This window comes from Cherax quadricarinatus, unplaced genomic scaffold (genome assembly GCF_038502225.1).
Source record: "Cherax quadricarinatus isolate ZL_2023a unplaced genomic scaffold, ASM3850222v1 Contig3916, whole genome shotgun sequence".
In the NCBI taxonomy this organism is placed as follows: domain Eukaryota; kingdom Metazoa; phylum Arthropoda; class Malacostraca; order Decapoda; family Parastacidae; genus Cherax; species Cherax quadricarinatus.
Window position 1 is genome coordinate 3,437 of NW_027198942.1, and position 18,083 is coordinate 21,519.

Below are 18,083 nucleotides of genomic sequence, written 5' to 3' on the forward strand. Positions count from 1 at the left end.
TTCTTTCTTTTTTGGGTCACCCTGCCTCGGTGGGAGACGGCCGACTTGTTGAAAAAAAAAAAAAAAAAAAAAAACTGTGAATAATATTTGTGAACATGATAGAACTCTCTGGGTTTATTTGTCTCTTGTGTTATAATATAACAACTTCAACTGGCCTTAGTGAGAGTTACTGCATAAAGCAAGCATTAATTTGTGAATAATATACAGTAGAATTCTATACAGAACCTGAGGAAATGGGAGGCATTCAGGTTTGATCAAAGGAACTTCCTTTGAGGTGGTAGAGTCTTATAAAGACTAAGATTAAGGTAGCATAGAATAACTCACTTGGATTTAGAGCTTAATGTAAATATATTAATGATTAATGATGGGGTTCATTATTGAAAATTAAAAACTGAGATTATAAAAAGTTTGCCTAACTTCACTAATACTTATTCTCACCTGGTCTAAGGTTAGGATTATCATAATGAGTCTCCATGAGGAAGTAAGTGGCACCACCATGCTCCTCCCCCAGTGGGAGGCCTGCATGATCTGGGTACATCTCTCCTGTAGAATGAACCAGTGTTAGTCTGCTGGCAGTTGTGTGAACATAGCATGAAGAATGGGTAAGACTTTTCACACCTGCCTCCCCAGTTCACCTGGGTATGAGTCAACTTGTGGATCACATCCTGAGGGAGACAATTGAAGAACCTCAAGTGAAACATGCCATACTGCTTGGCTTTCTAGAATTTTTTCTGGATTATTAACCATTCAATGTTAATAATTATGCCTATAGGGTCAATAACCATAAGAATATATTTTGTGTTTATGTTGTGTGCAATATTGCCATTAAATATAGAATTATATATTTTGTTTAATGCTACTGTGTTCACATACAAATATCAACAAACACTCTTCAGTGTTAGACAATTAACTTTACCTTCCCCACCAACAGCCCAAGCAACGATGGGACTAGTGCAATACTTCCAAGACACGGGCATGTTGGCCCCATAACACTGGCTGCCTTGAAGGTCAATCCATTTTTCATAGTGATGATCACTGTCAGGCAGGTGACATTCATACAGCAGAATGTGGTGAACATGCTCGAGGTTCTTCTCCTCGATCACTGGAACAAACTAACAAGAATAGGCTAAACATGACGAATGTTCTCGATCACTGGAACAATTGGGCAGCCAACTTCTAATTCTAAAACTTCATTTCCCACAAATTGGAACACTATTAGGTATATGTTCACAAGCATTTCAAAATAATACACAAACCACCTAAAACATAACAATTAAAGATTTAACACATGCATCTACAAATATTAAAATTTAATTTTTTTACCCCAACAGCCTTTTCTTATCAAGGTAGAGAAGCAAGAGGAGAGAAAAGTAATGCAATAACAATCCAAGTTAGTCTACTCACCCCGATGACATGAGTCTTACGAGGAAGCGGAGGAATCTTGTAAAGCTTACACCAGTATAGTGTTGTTAGGTCATCAGGTAGAGTTACCTGTCAAATAGGAAACTTCAAGCAAAAAAATTACATATACAGATTTTTTTTTTTTTTATCAAACCAGCCATATCCCACTGAGGTGGGGTGGCCCAAAAAGAAAAAACAAAAGTTACTCATATAAAATTTAGTAATTTATACAGGATAAGGGGTTACTAGCCCCTTGATATGCAGATATATCATATAAAAAAGAAAAGCAACATAAAAAAATTTGCCACACTACTGTCAAATTCTTCTAAAGTTTATTAACATTCAAAGCTGAGGAGAAATTATTTAGTGACTTACATTGGGAGAGAAAACATCCCACATCTTCACATCATCACTAAAGGATGGTACAGCAAACTGAGCTTCCCTTAAAAAGAGAGACTTTGTTCCTCGCTGCTTATGCCTCTTCATCATCATCACATCAGTTGGATCATCATCATTATATGACCAGATCACTCTCACTGTGTCATCCTACATTAAGATTCAATGAATCAGCATTAAAATTAATTATATGATGCTTACTAAGATGATAATAACTCTTAACAATAAACTAATACCCACACGTTGATAAAAACAAACCAGCACATTATTTCCTCTCATACATACAGTGGACCCTCGCATAACGGACGCCTTGCATAACGGACAATCCGCATAGCGGACGCTTTGATCGCTAAAATTTTGCCCCGCATACCGCCCAAAAACCCGCTCAGCGGCCTTCGTCCGAGACGCGTCCAATGTGCGGCCTGAGCCAGCCTCATATGTTCCGCCGGTGGCATTGTTTACCAGCCAGCCTCCGCGGTAACATTCAAGCATACAATCGGAATATTTCGTATTATTACAGTGTTTTCGGTGCTGTTTCTGGAAAATAAGTGACCATGGGCCCCAAGAAAGCTTCTAGTTCCAACCCTACAGCAATAAGGGTTAGAATTCCTATAGAAATGAAGAAAGAGATCATTGATAAGTATGAAAGTGGAGTGCGTATCACCGACCTGGTCAGGTTGTACAAGAAACCCAAATCAACCATCTCTTCTATTGTGGGCAAGAAAACGGCAATCAAGGAAGCTGTTCTTGCCAAAGGTTTAACTGTGTTTTCGAAACAAAGATCGCAAGTGATGGAAGATGTTGAGAGACTCTTATTGGTGTGGATAAATGAAAAACAGCTAGCAGGAGATAGCGTCTCTCAAGCGATCATATGTGAAAAGGCTAGGAAGTTGCATGAGGATTTAATTAAAAAAAGGCCTGCAACTAGTGATGATGTGAGTGAATTTAAGGCCAGCAAAGGTTGGTTTGAGAGATTTAAGAAGCGTAGTGGCATACATAGTGTGATACGGCATGGTGAGGCTGCCAGTTCGGACCACAAAGCGGCTGAAAAATATGTGCAGGAATTCAAGGAGTACATAGAAACTGAAGGACTGAAACCTGAACAAGTGTTTAATTGTGATGAAACAGGCCTGTTCTGGAAGAAAATGCCAAGCAGGACCTACATTACTCAGGAGGAAAAGGCACTCCCAGGACATAAGCCTATGAAAGACAGGCTTACTTTGTTGATGTGTGCCAATGCTAGTGGTGATTGCAAAGTTAAGCCTTTATTAGTGTATCACTCTGAAACTCCCAGAGCGTTCAGGCAAAAGAATGTCCTCAAGGATAATTTGTGTGTGCTGTGGAGATCAAACAGTAAGGCATGGGTCACTAGGGAATTTTTCTATAACTGGTTACACCATGCATTTGCCCCCAATGTCAAAGATTACCTAACTGAAAAGAAATTAGAACTTAAGTGCCTCCTGGTGTTAGACAATGCCCCTGGTCATCCTACAGACGTGGCAGAGCGACTTTATGGGGACATGAGCTTCATTAAGGTGAAGTTTTTGCCTCCTAATACCACTCCTCTCCTGCAGCCCATGGACCAGCAGGTCATTTCCAACTTCAAGAAACTGTACACAAAAGCTCTGTTTCAAAAGTGCTTTGAAGTGACCACAGACACTCGATTGACTCTAAAAGAGTTTTGGAAGGATCACTTTAATATCCTCAATTGTGTAAACCTTATAGGTAAGGCTTGGGAGGGAGTGACTAAGAGAACCTTGAACTCTGCTTGGAAGAAACTGTGGCCAGAATGTGTAGACAAAAGGGATTTTGAAGGGTTTGAGGCTAACCCTGAGAGGAGTATACCAGTTGAGGAATCAATTGTGGCATTGGGGAAGTCCTTGGGGTTGGAGGTTAGTGGGGAGGATGTGGAAGAGTTGGTGGAGGAGGACAATGAAGAACTAACCACTGATGAGCTGATAGATCAACTTCAAGAGCAAGAGGCCAGACCTGGGGAAACTGGTTCAAAGGAGGGGAGAGAGAAATTGAAGGAATTGCCTACTTCAAAGATTAAGGAAATGTGTGCAAAATGGCTTGAAGTGCAAACCTTTTTTGATGAAAATCACCCTCACACAGCTATTGCAAGCCGTGCTGGTGACTGTTACAATGACAATGTTGTGAACCACTTTAGACAAATCATAAAGGAACGAGAGGTACAGGCCACTATGGACAGATATGTTGTGCGAAAGAAGTCCAGTGACTCTGAAGCTGGTCCTAGTGGCATTAAAAGAAGAAGGGAAGTAACCCCAGAAAAGGACTTACTACCTCAAGTCTTAATGGAAGGGGATTCCCCTTCTAAACACTAACACTCTCTCTCCCCTCCTCCCATCCCATCAATCATCACCAGATCTTCAATAAAAGTAAGTGTCATGTAATTGTGCATGCCTTTTTCAGTTTGTGTGTACTAAAATTAACATTTTTTTGTGGTAAAAAAATTTTTTTTTCATACTTTTGGGTGTCTTGCACGGATTAATTTTATTTCCATTATTTCTTATGGGGAAAATTCATTCGCATAGCGAACATTTCGCATAACAGCCAGCCCTCTTGCACGGATTAAGGTCGCTATGCGGGGGTCCACTGTATTTGGTGAGATATGAATTAATTTTTTAAATAATCATGCTTTTTGGGTAACATGATGCATATATGAGATTACCAGTCGCTTCTTCAAAGCATTTTATTCACTGTCAGGCAAATAGAGGGAAAACTATGTGAATAAAAACTATTGATCAACCCATGAAAACAACTGTAAGCATTTACAATTCATAGCATCCCATAAAATGAAAACAATAATTGTATGTTATCTTACATGCTGAATGTAAGACAGTGCTTTAACCAAGCTTCAAGAGGATGGTAGTACCTCTCAAGATAACATGCCCAGTGACACCAACCTGAACCTCAATGATGATATCATTCTCACTTGGTGTCCAGAGCATTATGTATTTGCTAGATTGCTCCATCACCACCCGATGTGTAAATTCTAACAATGGAAGAGTGTTGGTGTGTGATCCCATCTGATCTTGACCTGTGGAAGGTAATAAATTCACACTCAGTCTTGCACAATGAAAATTTTTACCATTTACTTATAAGTATTCTATATCAAAGTTCAGATACACACTAGGCAAACATTAATAAAATGTCCATTTTGTAATCATTAAGATGATTTTAATAAAATTTTGAAGTACAGTGGACCCCCGCTTAACGATCACCTCCAAATGCGACCAATTATGTAAGTGTATTTATGTAAGTGCGTTTGTACGTGTATGTTTGGGGGTCTGAAATGGACTAATCTACTTCACAATATTCCTTATGGGAAAAAATTCGGTCAGTACTGGCACCTGAACATACTACTGGAATGAAAAAAGTTCGTTAACCGGGGGTCCACTGTATACTGATGAACAAAACAGAATTTGTTATATGAGATTAACATAACAATAAAGTATCAGCAGAGAAGATAAGGTTTTCGACATCTGAGATCTGACACTTGATCCACCATCTAGTATATATATTTTTTTTACTTAATTGCTCCTAACTAAGAAAACATTATTCAAGAAATATGTAATAATTAGAATAGGTCCAAGCATATTTTAGTTAGTCTCCCTAACAGCTAAACATAAAACCAAAATTGCGATCTTTCTATAGTTTAACCCGTAAACGGTCCAAACGTATATATACGTTTTTTCAACATTTGAGAGTATGTAAAAAAAGTAGATCTTCTTTTTGTTTTTTTTTTACATTTGAAAATGTGTAAAAAAACTTTGATCTACTTTTTTTTTTTTGTTATATTTGAAAATATGTAAAAATATGTATGTGTAGCACTACACATGTGAACGTAGATCTGCTTGGACCGTTTATGGGTTAACAATCATCTTTTCACTCCAAACTCAAAATTCAAACTATTGGTAAGTTTTATCAATATCTATTTAGAAATTATTGGCTAAAACCATATTCATAGCCATTCAGTCATTACATTACTACATCTTTCTTTCTTTCAACACACAGGCACTATCTCACCGAGGCGGGGTGGCCCAAAAGGAAAAACGAAAATTTCTCCTTTTACACTTAGCAATATAGTATACAGGAGAAGGGGTTACTAGCCCCTTACTCCCGGCATTTTAGTCGCCTCTTACGACATGCATGGCTTACGGAGGAAGAATTCTGTTCCACTTCCCTATATAATGATAGTTCCTGAACCTGTATTCCCTGGAATGCAGGCGGGAGAGATACATGATTATATACACCTGGAAAATCCTAGAGGGACTAGTACCAAACTTGCACACGAAAATCACTCACAATGAAAGCAAAAGACTCGGCAGACGATGCAACATCCCCCCAATGAAAAGCAGGGGTGTCACTAGCACATTAAGAGACCATACAATAAGTGTCAGGGGCCCGAGACTGTTCACCTGCCTCCCAGCATACATAAGGGGGATTACCAATAGACCCCTGGCAGTCTTCAAGCTGGCACTGGACAAGCACGTAAAGTCGGTACCTGACCAGCCGGGCTGTGGCTCGTACGTTGGTTTGCGTGCAGCCAGCAGTAACAGCCTGGTTGATCAGGCTCTGATCCACCAGGAGGCCTGGTCGCAGACCGGGCCGCGGGGGCGTTGACCCCCGGAACTCTCTCCAGGTAAACTCCAGGGAATAAGCATTATAAATATTTTAATTCATCTCCTTTAGAATTTCATAACATAATCCATGCCAATAACCCAGCACTCAAATGAGAGTTTTCAAAGCACTTACACTGCTTTCAAATTCCTGCAACATCTGACAAAATCAAAATCAAAGCACTGCTTTGCTATTGTTGTAAATAAGAAGGAAGACAAACCTTGTTGGTCGGCACCACACTGACTGACCAGGGCCTCAAGAGCTGTGAACACTGGATATGGGACTGCATCCATTTCCTGATGGATGCACAAAACATTTACAAGCTGAACAAAAATATTGGAAATTAACACTAGAGGGATAATACCTAGATATTAAATGTAACTTGTGTACTCATACATAAATTCTAGTCACACTTTGTGTGTGCAACATAAATGTTAATCACAGCTTGTGAGAATTAAAATTAAGTAGCAGAAAGCTGAAGGATTAGCTTGTCCAAAATGCTTATGATTAGAGGATTAATTGTGAGAGTAGAGTTGTAACTGTACGTATATCATAACTGTATCAAAACTGTAACCAAAGAAATCACAAACCCATTTATTATAGCTTCTATATATGCTTCTAATGAACTTAAGGTTTTCATTTTTTCATTGTATATAATCATATATAAATGCTATATAATCATATATAAATGCTACTCACACTGTGAGCACTCATTCCATGTTTTAAACCAATTTTAATTATCCATTAAATCAAAAGCATCTTATTAATTTGTCCAGAAATTTAACTGACATTTTATATGCCATTTTCTCATTTTTTCCAACTAAAAGTTAGAATGTTAGTGAATTAAATAGAAAAAATAGCTAGTAAAGAAAAATAGGGAGTACACGTGTCTTTGATATAATATACTGATTTTTTATTTTGCAGCAATGGAGGATCAAGGTACTGGTGGATCAAATCACTGGAGGATCAAGTCACTGGAGGATTAAGTTACTCACTTCAAAGACTCTTGGGTTTTGTCTACTGAGACAACTGATGGAATGTCTGCCAAACACGACCTTCTCTTGCAGTGATGCCACCACTTCAGCCTCTTCCCATGTGACTTTGTCTTCCAGGATATCATAAAGAGATGTGTTGACATATTCTGAAAATTTTAAAGTAAAAAACCTAAGATAATACTCACACAACTGCATGATATTCCACTTTACAGAAATAAAGTTTGTTTGTTTATATACAGTATAACCCCTGTATCCACTCATTTGGTAACTGCAGTTTCAGTCATCCACTGTTTACTGTAGCCTAAAAATACCTCTTAATTTTGCATAATAATGGTCCCAAAGCACAAAGGTAGAGAAGCTGGCAGTTCTTCAAAGCCTAAGAGAAGCCGTGAAGTGCTTCCCATCAGTGAAAAAGTGATAATTCTCCACTTATTGTGCATAACTTATGAAGTAAATTTTATAATTGGTGTGTATAGGACTTGTATATATGGTTTGCTACTATCCATGGTTTCGGTATCCACAGCAGGCCCTTGGAACATATCTCTTGTGGATATGAGGGTCCTACCATACTTAGTTTAATATCTTTATCATGCACCCCATACCCATCTTGTGGGTTGTGGTCAAAAGATTACAGAGGTACATAATAGGTCCAGGGACTGGGCCACAAAGTTTGATAGCTGAACAAGTTACAGTGGTAATGAACTATTTACATGTTTATATTTTGTCAAATCATAATGAGTTATTTAAAATTAAGTAGCAAGCACTGTTCTTACTTTCTGGAGCCTTAATAATCACAGAACGGAACATGTAAGACAGCACAAATTTGGTAACTCCTGACGACACATCACCATTCCGCAGAGAATCAGCCAGCGCTGTTTCAGCCTTCTCATCCACCTTCACCCTGTCAGAGAACACTGCACTCAACTGTCTGCCATATTGTCTACAACAAATATACACTTTTAGGCTGTGTGAAATTATGCTAACCAAACACTGTATAGAAAAACATATACATATATACATACAGTACATGTAATGAAAATTAGAACAAGTGTTTTGAGGCCAATTTATCACCAGTCTAAAATGTTACTGCTTAATAAAAATTTATTTATTCTAGGCTTCATTTATTATAGACAAAAATATGTCGAAATTCAGAAGCAAAGATGTACCTTGAATTACAATAGAAAACCACACTATGTCAGCTTACCTTTCTCGTAAATTCTTCCTGAAAAACACAAATTAAGGTTAAAATATTTAAGAGTGGATATAAGCCTATAATAATGATTTTAAATCACGGTCCACTAATATTACATTACTTCACCACAATCACCTACAAGAACATGTAAATAATTAAGTGAACACTTACTGTAGCCATGAAGCTTTCATTATTATTATTTACATGTCAAAATTTGTGTTATTAAAGGCAAAATCTCTTTATCATCAAAATTAACAGTGAAGTGAAAGTTACTATAATGTTGAAAATTTCAATGCCTTAAAAGAGTTTTAGTGCTAAAACTATCACAATGAATAAGAGACTATCATGGTCTGGTAAATCTTACTGAAAAATAGAATATAAATGATGAATATTACAACAGTTTTTGCAAATAACATAAACACATCCCTCCAGTAAGAAACAAATTAATTTGTAATAATAAGACGGTCTACTTTTTATTTTTAGCACATCAGCCATATCCCACCGAGGTAGGTAACCCAAAAAGAAAGAAAAACCCAAAAAGAAAGTCTACATATATACAAGAAATATAAACTGAAAAAACATTTGACTTACAGCTGTTCCTTATTATATATATCTTGTATTCCAAGAGCACCTAAGATGGTCTCCATTGGAGGTGTCGAGGTACACAGAGAAAGATTTACACGAGGATAATATGATATGAAGGCCAGACACATCTCTTCCTCTGTGCCAAATCCACCCTAAAAAAAATATTAAGTTATGATATTTTAAAACTCATGTATTTTTAACATGTGTCTGCAGATTCAAGTATTATTTGTTAGGTGCTTGTAGTACACATTGTTTCTCAGCTATATTATATGTAAACTCTAGATTATTGTTTCTGAGGCAGTGCATTTAAACACTTCAGTATTCTTAGCAAAATATTTCTCACCTTTCACATGCCCTGGTACTGCATTTCCAACACCTTGTAATATACATTTTACACTCTGTTCCCAAATTTTGCTTTAAATGTCTGGCTCTTACAATAGTGCACATGGTATACTGCCCCTACCAGACAGTCCCTGATGATGCATTGGCTCTACTGGGTTATCTTAAGTGGCTAACCCTCTGAGTTAAAATTCTGAACAAAATCTTATGTCTTAACATGCAAAAATGCCAGCTGGCTATTCAAGCCTTTATTACCTAAAACCTTATCCCCGCCTTGAAAGACTCCTTTTTGTTTCAACACGTCTGTCATCTCCCATCAAGGCAGGAAAATTGTAATTGTAAATGATAATTCCAACTGTGAAAGACTTATTACTTGATGCTCCTACTCACCATACTGGAGAGTAGAGCATCTTGACTCCTACCCATTATCAATCCATGCAACAACAGTCAACATAATAATATCTAAAATATCTATGTAAATTGTGTACCCTCAACTATTCACAAGGTTAATCAATTAACAACACAACTTACGAAGGTTGGTCGTTGGTTGCGAGTAGAATCATAGCTGCACTCAGTGATGAGGGAGTCCCCAGGGAGGAAGGTCACTTCTTCCTTTAATGTCCTCGACTGCTGGTAGTTGAAGTCATAGTTCATGTCTGTTGGTCATCAGTGTGAGTGATACTGTTAAGTTTATGACTTATATAGTCCATCTCAAAACTGCTTCTGGAAAACCACTTAGTATTTTATACTTGAAGCATTTTGTAAATTTTCCAAACTTCCAGTATCCTAGAAGCTCTGAGAACTTCAGTTTGAATACACATTAGTTAACATACAAAGACACAAAGAATATGGAGGGTATCATGAGCACCTGGCCTCACCCATGAAAAGTATAGGATGCTCGTGGCTCTCACGGATGTGTCGCACCGATATAGCATGACCCAATAAATGTGTGTGAAGAATACCTTGAAACATCTGCACTCCTTCAGTTGGCAACTCCTGGAATGAAATGTTTATGACCTTCCTTTGTTATTTATATCAATAAATGATACACAAGTGCTTAAAGTTCTTAAAAATTTGCTTTAATTGAAGTATGGCCGAAGTATCCTTGGTCACATCTGAGTTACTAATGTCTATTACAATATTTAAAAACTATGATATTTTAACAAAAACTACTGAAAGGTATGAATACCTTCTGTGTACAGGAGCTATGGCAGACACCAATGGAAAGCCACTTTTGATTAGGTGGTATAATTTGCAGCGGAGTAACAGCATGTCCTGTCATTAAGATCCCAGCATCATACTTACGCAGACGCTCGGTATAAAAGATGCGTAAGCCAGAACTGTCAACAATACCTGAGGGATAAAGAAACACTGTAATGCCTGCAATGACAAACAGGAATACACATGATTATTATGTAAAAAAATCAACCAGATTGGAATATGCTATTGGAGGAAAATGCAATTTTAGAATGTGATAGTTATCTATCTGTGGGATTCCATGTCAAACCTGATGGTAGATTATCAACTTTACTGCAGGTATAACTTAAACAGTCTGGATATCTTGCAACATTCCCACCACACATTTTGTTCATACTCACTTAGAGAATGTATATATAAACAATCAACTAACTAGTTACTGCCTTATTAGCCTTATGATAGGCTTAAGTTTGGCCAGAATGCTCTGCATACTGAAGGTTTTCCTGCACGCACATCTCAGTGTTACCCATCTCTATACAAACATTATACCCTGCTGAGATAAATAATTTGAATTTTAGTATTTCCTCCACTAGAGTGACTTATGCTACGAAACATTATTGTCTCGTTGCTTAAGTTCAATATACCGAGTTCAATATACTCTGCAGCATATCAGAAATAGATATTAAAAGGGTTTCACAGGACTTCAAGCAACAGTTAAACTCTCCTGGTCTCCAGTGAGCATCACTCACCTGGCTTGAGGTTGGGATTATCATAATGAGTCTCCATGAGGAAGTATGTGGCTCCTCCATGCTCCTCCCCCAGTGGGAAACCTGCATGATCTGGGTACATCTCTCCTGCAGTGAATCAATAATTTATCTGAATTATTCACTAAACAGATAGCAGTCAACACAGACGGCTCTACATGTCCAATGGTTTGAGTTCCATATTCTTATCAGATAAAGAAAAAAAATTGCTAATCTTGTCATATTTTTTTTCATACAGCCTAAGCCTAAGCATTCACTTTGGGTTTACCAGACATGGCAGCTTTAAAGGTCTAATTCAAAAGGCTGAGGGTACTTTTATCTGGGAAATGTTAATCTGAATAAATTATCACACAAATAGCAGAAATGAGGACATTAAAATAAAGATAAAACAGAAATCAAGGCAAACTGAAATACCCATGTACATATGTTCACCTCTAAAGCTAAATTCAACTCTACCTTCTCCACCAACTGCCCAAGCAATAAGAGGACTGGTGCAATACTTCCAAGACACTGGCATGTTGGCTCCATAGCACTGGTTGCCTTGAACACTGATCCACTTTTCATAGTGACGCTCACTGTCAGACAGGTGACACTCGTACAGCAACATGTGATGTACGTGCTCAAGGTTCTTCTCCTCAATCACTGGAACAAACTAACAAGAATATGCTGAATGTGGTTAATGTTCTTCTCAATCACTGACATAAATTAACAAGAATATGGTGATTGTGACGGGCATTCTTCTCCTCAAGCAATGAAGCAAACTGACATACTGAACTTGTCATTAATAAATGTATATATTACCGTACAGATAAAAAAAAAAAACTAGAAAACAAAAGCATTCTGCATGGACAGACTTTTACATATATTTCCACAAATATTTAAAATGAATATACTGCACATATTGATAATCTGAACAGAAATAATCAGTCTTGATCGACACCATGCCCAGCCCATCTAGGGTAGGGTAGGTGCCTAAGCCCGAGCTTGCAGCTCACAAACCTGTCATTCCCAATAACTCCCTTGGGGCGGGGATGGCAGACCAGAGAAACCTAGCTTCTCCCTACGAGCCCCGTGAGGGTGGGGAATGTGGCTAGGCCTCCCATGGGAGACTTAGGTCTCAGACACTCCCTAGACAGGGAGCCAAGGCCGGGCCACCACTTGGAAAAGGCCTGGGCCGGGAGAATACCGGCGAATCTTTAATAATAATAATATAATCAGTCTTGTAACATACTTCGACAAATAACTTATACACCCACCCCGATGACATGAGTTTTGCGGGGAAGCGGAGGAATCTTATGCAGTTTACACCAGTACAGTGTTCTTAGGTCATCTGGTAGACTCACCTGTGCAATAATCAAGAGATAAAATTATATAGGTCCCTAGCTTACAACAAATTTTTCAGTGTTCTTCTATATATAACATTTCAATAGTTTTTAAAATCAAATATAAAAAATTTGTAGGATTAAGCACTTTTACTTAGGCCAAAATTATGTTAATTACAGTGCAAACAGAAGCAGTATTATAAAACCTGTGTATAATATTAAATTATAGTTCATTTGTGCCTCATATATAAACAGTGAGGTTAGTAACCTGTAAACTGTATATAAATGCATCATTCAGGTGAGTAAAACAAATAAAAAATACTACTAAAACTTTTCACATTGTTGACAAGCTCTTGCGAAGTATAATAATATTCAGATTTAAAGAGACATTGTCACTAACATTGGGAGAGAAAACATCCCACATCTTCACATCCTCACTTAAGGATGGCATCACAAACTGAGGTCCCTTTAAGAAGAGAGACTTTGTTCCTCGCTGCTCATGCCTCTTCATCATCATCACATCAGTTGGATCATCATCATTATATGACCAAATCACTCTCACTGTGTCATCCTGTGTAATAAAGAGGATTAGGCTTATAATCTATTATCTGATGGTCACTAAGGCAACAGTTATAACTGAGGACAATTAACTTATTTAAGTAAAAGATGAAAAACAAACTAGCAAGATTTATCCTCTTAGGATACAATTATACATAAGGAGGGGTCAGAAAATTTCTTTCTTCAATATACTATATTAGGCAAGTTAAATCAACCACGAAAATGAGTGAGTTATTACCGAGAGTTGGAGGTCAGCTTCATGGTCACAGGTGACCCAGGGTCGAGAGAACCTCAGCACTGTGTGGGTGTCATTCTGGTATCCTCTCAGCAGTTCCACATCCTGGGACTTGTCCACACTTGGTATTGTATACCCACTGGCATAGCGGTCCTGCAGAAATGTTACAAATACGTATTTTAACATACACTGTACAGTAAAAAAGTTTCTTTATAATGCTACCTGTCCTGCTTTTGGTCACATATATTCAATTCAAAGTTTATTCTCTATAAGGATTACAATGCTGAGTTTACAGAATTTGGTTATTGTGTGGTTTACATGTAGTAAAATAACAATTACAGAGGCATTTCGGGCAGACTTAGATTAATTCTTAAATTTAAAATATTACAAAATTATGAGGTAAGTTGGTATTATGGCTAAGTGACTAAATACTAGTTTGTGAGTTTAGCAATGTGAATGCTTTTGTTTTGACACAGTACATAGTTTCAGTATTGGAGTATCACAGGCCAACTTATGACTAGTTAGGATTCATTATTTTAAGATTGAGATTGATATTTCTGTTTATGGTCAAATGGGTGAGTTAGTGTAAGTGTGAACCACCAGGTGGTATTCGTGTAGTTAGTTGATGGGGTGTATCAGGGAGATAAGATGTTTTCTAATGGTAGTTTTGAAGGTGATGAATGTGTCTGCAGTTCTAGAGTTTTCAGGTAGGGTGTCCCAGATTTTAGGGCCTTTGACATACATTGAATTTTTGTAAAGGTTTAGTCAGACACGGGGAATGTCATAGAGATGCTTGTGTCTGGTGTTATGCCTGTGGGTTCTGTCACAACTATCAAGAAAGCGTTTTAGGTCAAGGTTAATATTGGAATTTAAGGTCCTGTAGATGTAGATTGCACAGGAGTAAGTGTGGATGTACTGAACAGGGAGTAAGTTTAGATCTATGAAGAGTGGGGGGGGGTGTTGCCAGGGATGGGATTTAGTGATTATTCTTACTGCAGCTTTTTGTTGGGTTATTATTGGCTTTAGGTGTGTTGTTGCAGTTGATCCCAAGCACAAATAGCATAGGTGAGGTATGGATAAATAAGTGAGTGGTATAGTGTGAGAAGGGCATTTTGCGGCAAGTAGTATCGTATCTTGGAGAGGATCCCAACCATTTTGGATACATTTTTGGTTATGTGTTGGATATGTGTGCTGAAATTCAGGTTGTTCTCGAGGTATAGGCCTAGGAATTTGCCCTCATTATGTCTGGTAATTAGAGTGTTGTCGATCTTAATGTTAATTTGCGCAACTCCTGCTCTGCTACCAAACATAATATAGTAGGTTTTGTCAGTGTTAAGTGTAAGTTTATTGGCTGTCATCCAAGTCGATATTTTGATCAGCTCCTCGTTAACAATGGTGTTGAGGGTGGCAAGATTAGGGTGATAGATGACATAAGTCGTGTAGTCAGCAAAGAGAATGGGGTTCAGGTGTTGGGATATGTTTGGAAGATCATTGATGTATATGAGGAAGAGCAGGGGACCAAGGACACTTCCCTGTGGAACTCCAGTATCAAGTGGCCTTGTTGTTGATGCTGTGTCTTTAATGGTGACATACTGATACCTATTAGTAAGGTAAGATTTGAAATATGCAAGCACATGGCGTCTTATACCATAGTGGTCAAGTTTGTGGAGTAGGATGCCTTGGTCTACTGTGTCAAAAGCGATACTCTACAGTAATACTGTACTGAGAACTATACCTTAAAAATGTGTTAATTATCAGAATTTCTAACAACACTTTCAAGCAGACGTGGTATTTCAGCTGCACTCATGGAGAAATACTATTGCCAATTACTGTATATTCATTTGTAGAAATAGTATTTCTGGTTACTCTTACTGACAGAAATAGTATCCCCAATTACTCTTTGCAGAAATGTCTTCTCTGGTTACACTCCCAAGCATACATGATACTTCTGGTAGCACAGGCATGCATATATACCTCTGGTAGCACAGGCATGCATATATACCTCTGGTAGCACAGGCATGCATATATACCTCTGGTAGCACAGGCATGCATATACACCTCTGGTAGCACAGGCATGCATATATACCTCTGGTAGCACAGGCATGCATATATACCTCTGGTAGCACAGGCATGCATATATACCTCTGGTAGCACAGGCATGCATATATACCTCTGGTAGCACAGGCATGCATATATACCTCTGGTAGCACAGGCATGCATATATACCTCTGGTAGCACAGGCATGCATATATACCTCTGGTAGCACAGGCATGCATATATACCTCTGGTAGCACAGGCATGCATAAATACCTCTGGTAGCACAGGCATGCATATATACCTCTGGTAGCACAGGCATGCATATATACCTCTGGTAGCACAGGCATGCATATATACCTCTGGTAGCACAGGCATGCATATATACCTCTGGTAGCACAGGCATGCATATATACCTCTGGTTGCACAGGCATGCATATATACCTCTGGTAGCACAGGCATGCATAAATACCTCTGGTAGCACAGGCATGCATATATACCTCTGGTTGCACAGGCATGCATAAATACCTCTGGTAGCACAGGCATGCATATATACCTCTGGTTGCACAGGCATGCATATATACCTCTGGTTGCACAGGCATGCATAAATACCTCTGGTAGCACAGGCATGCATATATACCTCTGGTAGCACAGGCATGCATATATACCTCTGGTAGCACAGGCATGCATAAATACCTCTGGTTGCACAGGCATGCATTTATCTATAGCATTTACAATGTGTGAAGGCTTACTCAGCCCTGTAACAACTTCAGACAGTATTACCAAGGCTGGCTCCTCCTCAGGAAAATTAATGAATAGAAAAAGAAATAATATTTCACAAAGATAAACACTTTATTATTTATTAATGCAGAAATAGTATCCCCAATTACTCCTTTGCAAAAATGTCTTCTCTGGCTACACTCCCAAGCATACATGATGCTTCTGGTATACCTCGGTATACGACCAGCTCCCTACGTGAACAAAGCTCAGCACTCAACCAAACAAATACGACTTGCCAGAACTTCGCTGTAAACTATTTCGTGTTTCTTTGCATCTTTTTTTTTGTATTATTTGTATAAATAGGTCACCATGGGGCCTACAAAGATTAGTGATAACAGCCAATCAAACAGAAAATTGGTTGGGAAGAACTTGTTCGATACTCAAACGGAGCGACACCCGAACAACCTTCTGAAATGAATTAAGGTCGCATACCAAGGTTCCAACTGCATTCAGACTACAGAAATCTTTTCTCTGATTAAAATTAAAAGGTAAGTTCAGATGTATCATCTTTATGTACATTCAGCTGCAAGAAATAGCATCTCTAAATTACTCACTTGCAGGAAGACACTGCCTGCATCATCCACCCAGCCCAGTATGATGTCCGCTCCTTTCATGTCACCTGTGGGTGAGAACCCTAGACCCACGTACCCCTTCGTTGCCACCTGCAATAGGAGGATGAGATTAGACAAAGATAAGATTTGTTCAGATTTTTAACCCTGAGGGTTATCCACCCAGGATAACCCATGAAAGTCGATGCATCATTGAGGACTGTCTGTCATATTTCCATTTCCATTTGATTATTTTATTTTATTATTAACACGTCAGCCATCTCCCACAAAGGTAGGGTGGCCCAAAAAAGAAAAACTTTCATCATAAGAACATAAGAAAGGAGGAACGCTGCAGCAGGCCTACTGGCCCATGCGAGGCAGGTCCAAGTCTCCTCCTACCGGGTTAAGTCAGTGCCCCAACTTAGTCAGATCAGGTCACATTTACTTAAGGAAGGAGCACGGCATGTGACCCAGTAGCACTATCATCATTCACTCCATCACTGTCTTGCCAGAGCTGCATTCACACTACAGTTACAAAACTGTAACATTAACACCCCTCCTTCAGAGTGCAGACACTGTACTTCCCATCTCCAGGACTCAAGTCCGGCCTGCTGGTTTCCCTGAATCCCTTCATGTTACCTAGCTCACACTCCAACAGCACCTCAAGTCCTAAAAACCTTTTGTCCCCAAAGTCAAAGTGACATTTTTTCCACTGGTGTCCTTGCTTTCCATTGGGGACATTGATATCCACTGGGGTCTGTTCATCATGAAGGACACCAGAAGGATAAATTTACACATGAGCTACTTTCTTGTGGCAGTTTTTGGAAGATAACCAAGCCAAAATCCTCTCAATATGCTACAATAAACACAGAAAATGTTTGATTATCCGAGCGTTCAGTGATGGTGACAAGTGGTGTGTATGATGGTGACTGGTGGTGTATATGATGGTGATTAGATTAGATTTTGCCACCGAAGTGGCTAGTTTATTGTGCACCCCATATCCATCCTGTGGACGGTAGCGCGAGAGCATATGGATACACAAAAGGCCTAGGAACTAGGCCCCAAAGGGTTAACAGGAATACATATGGATTTA

General features: G+C 38.6%; 1 protein-coding gene across 1 annotated transcript; it reads right to left on the minus strand.

The window, feature by feature from the left end:
* Nucleotides 1–406: 406 nt before the first annotated feature.
* Nucleotides 407–17,131, minus strand: LOC138852094 (DBH-like monooxygenase protein 1; the record flags this gene model as incomplete). Its single annotated transcript, XM_070081740.1, has 19 exons — nucleotides 407–543; nucleotides 917–1,112; nucleotides 1,405–1,491; nucleotides 1,777–1,947; nucleotides 4,725–4,858; nucleotides 6,662–6,737; nucleotides 7,437–7,582; nucleotides 8,210–8,337; nucleotides 8,641–8,658; nucleotides 9,220–9,365; nucleotides 10,084–10,208; nucleotides 10,431–10,548; nucleotides 10,742–10,905; nucleotides 11,499–11,603; nucleotides 11,970–12,165; nucleotides 12,770–12,856; nucleotides 13,236–13,406; nucleotides 13,632–13,781; nucleotides 16,997–17,131. Coding segments are annotated over 19 exons (2,475 nt in total), but the record flags the coding sequence as incomplete, so codon positions are not given.
* Nucleotides 17,132–18,083: the final 952 nt, after the last annotated feature.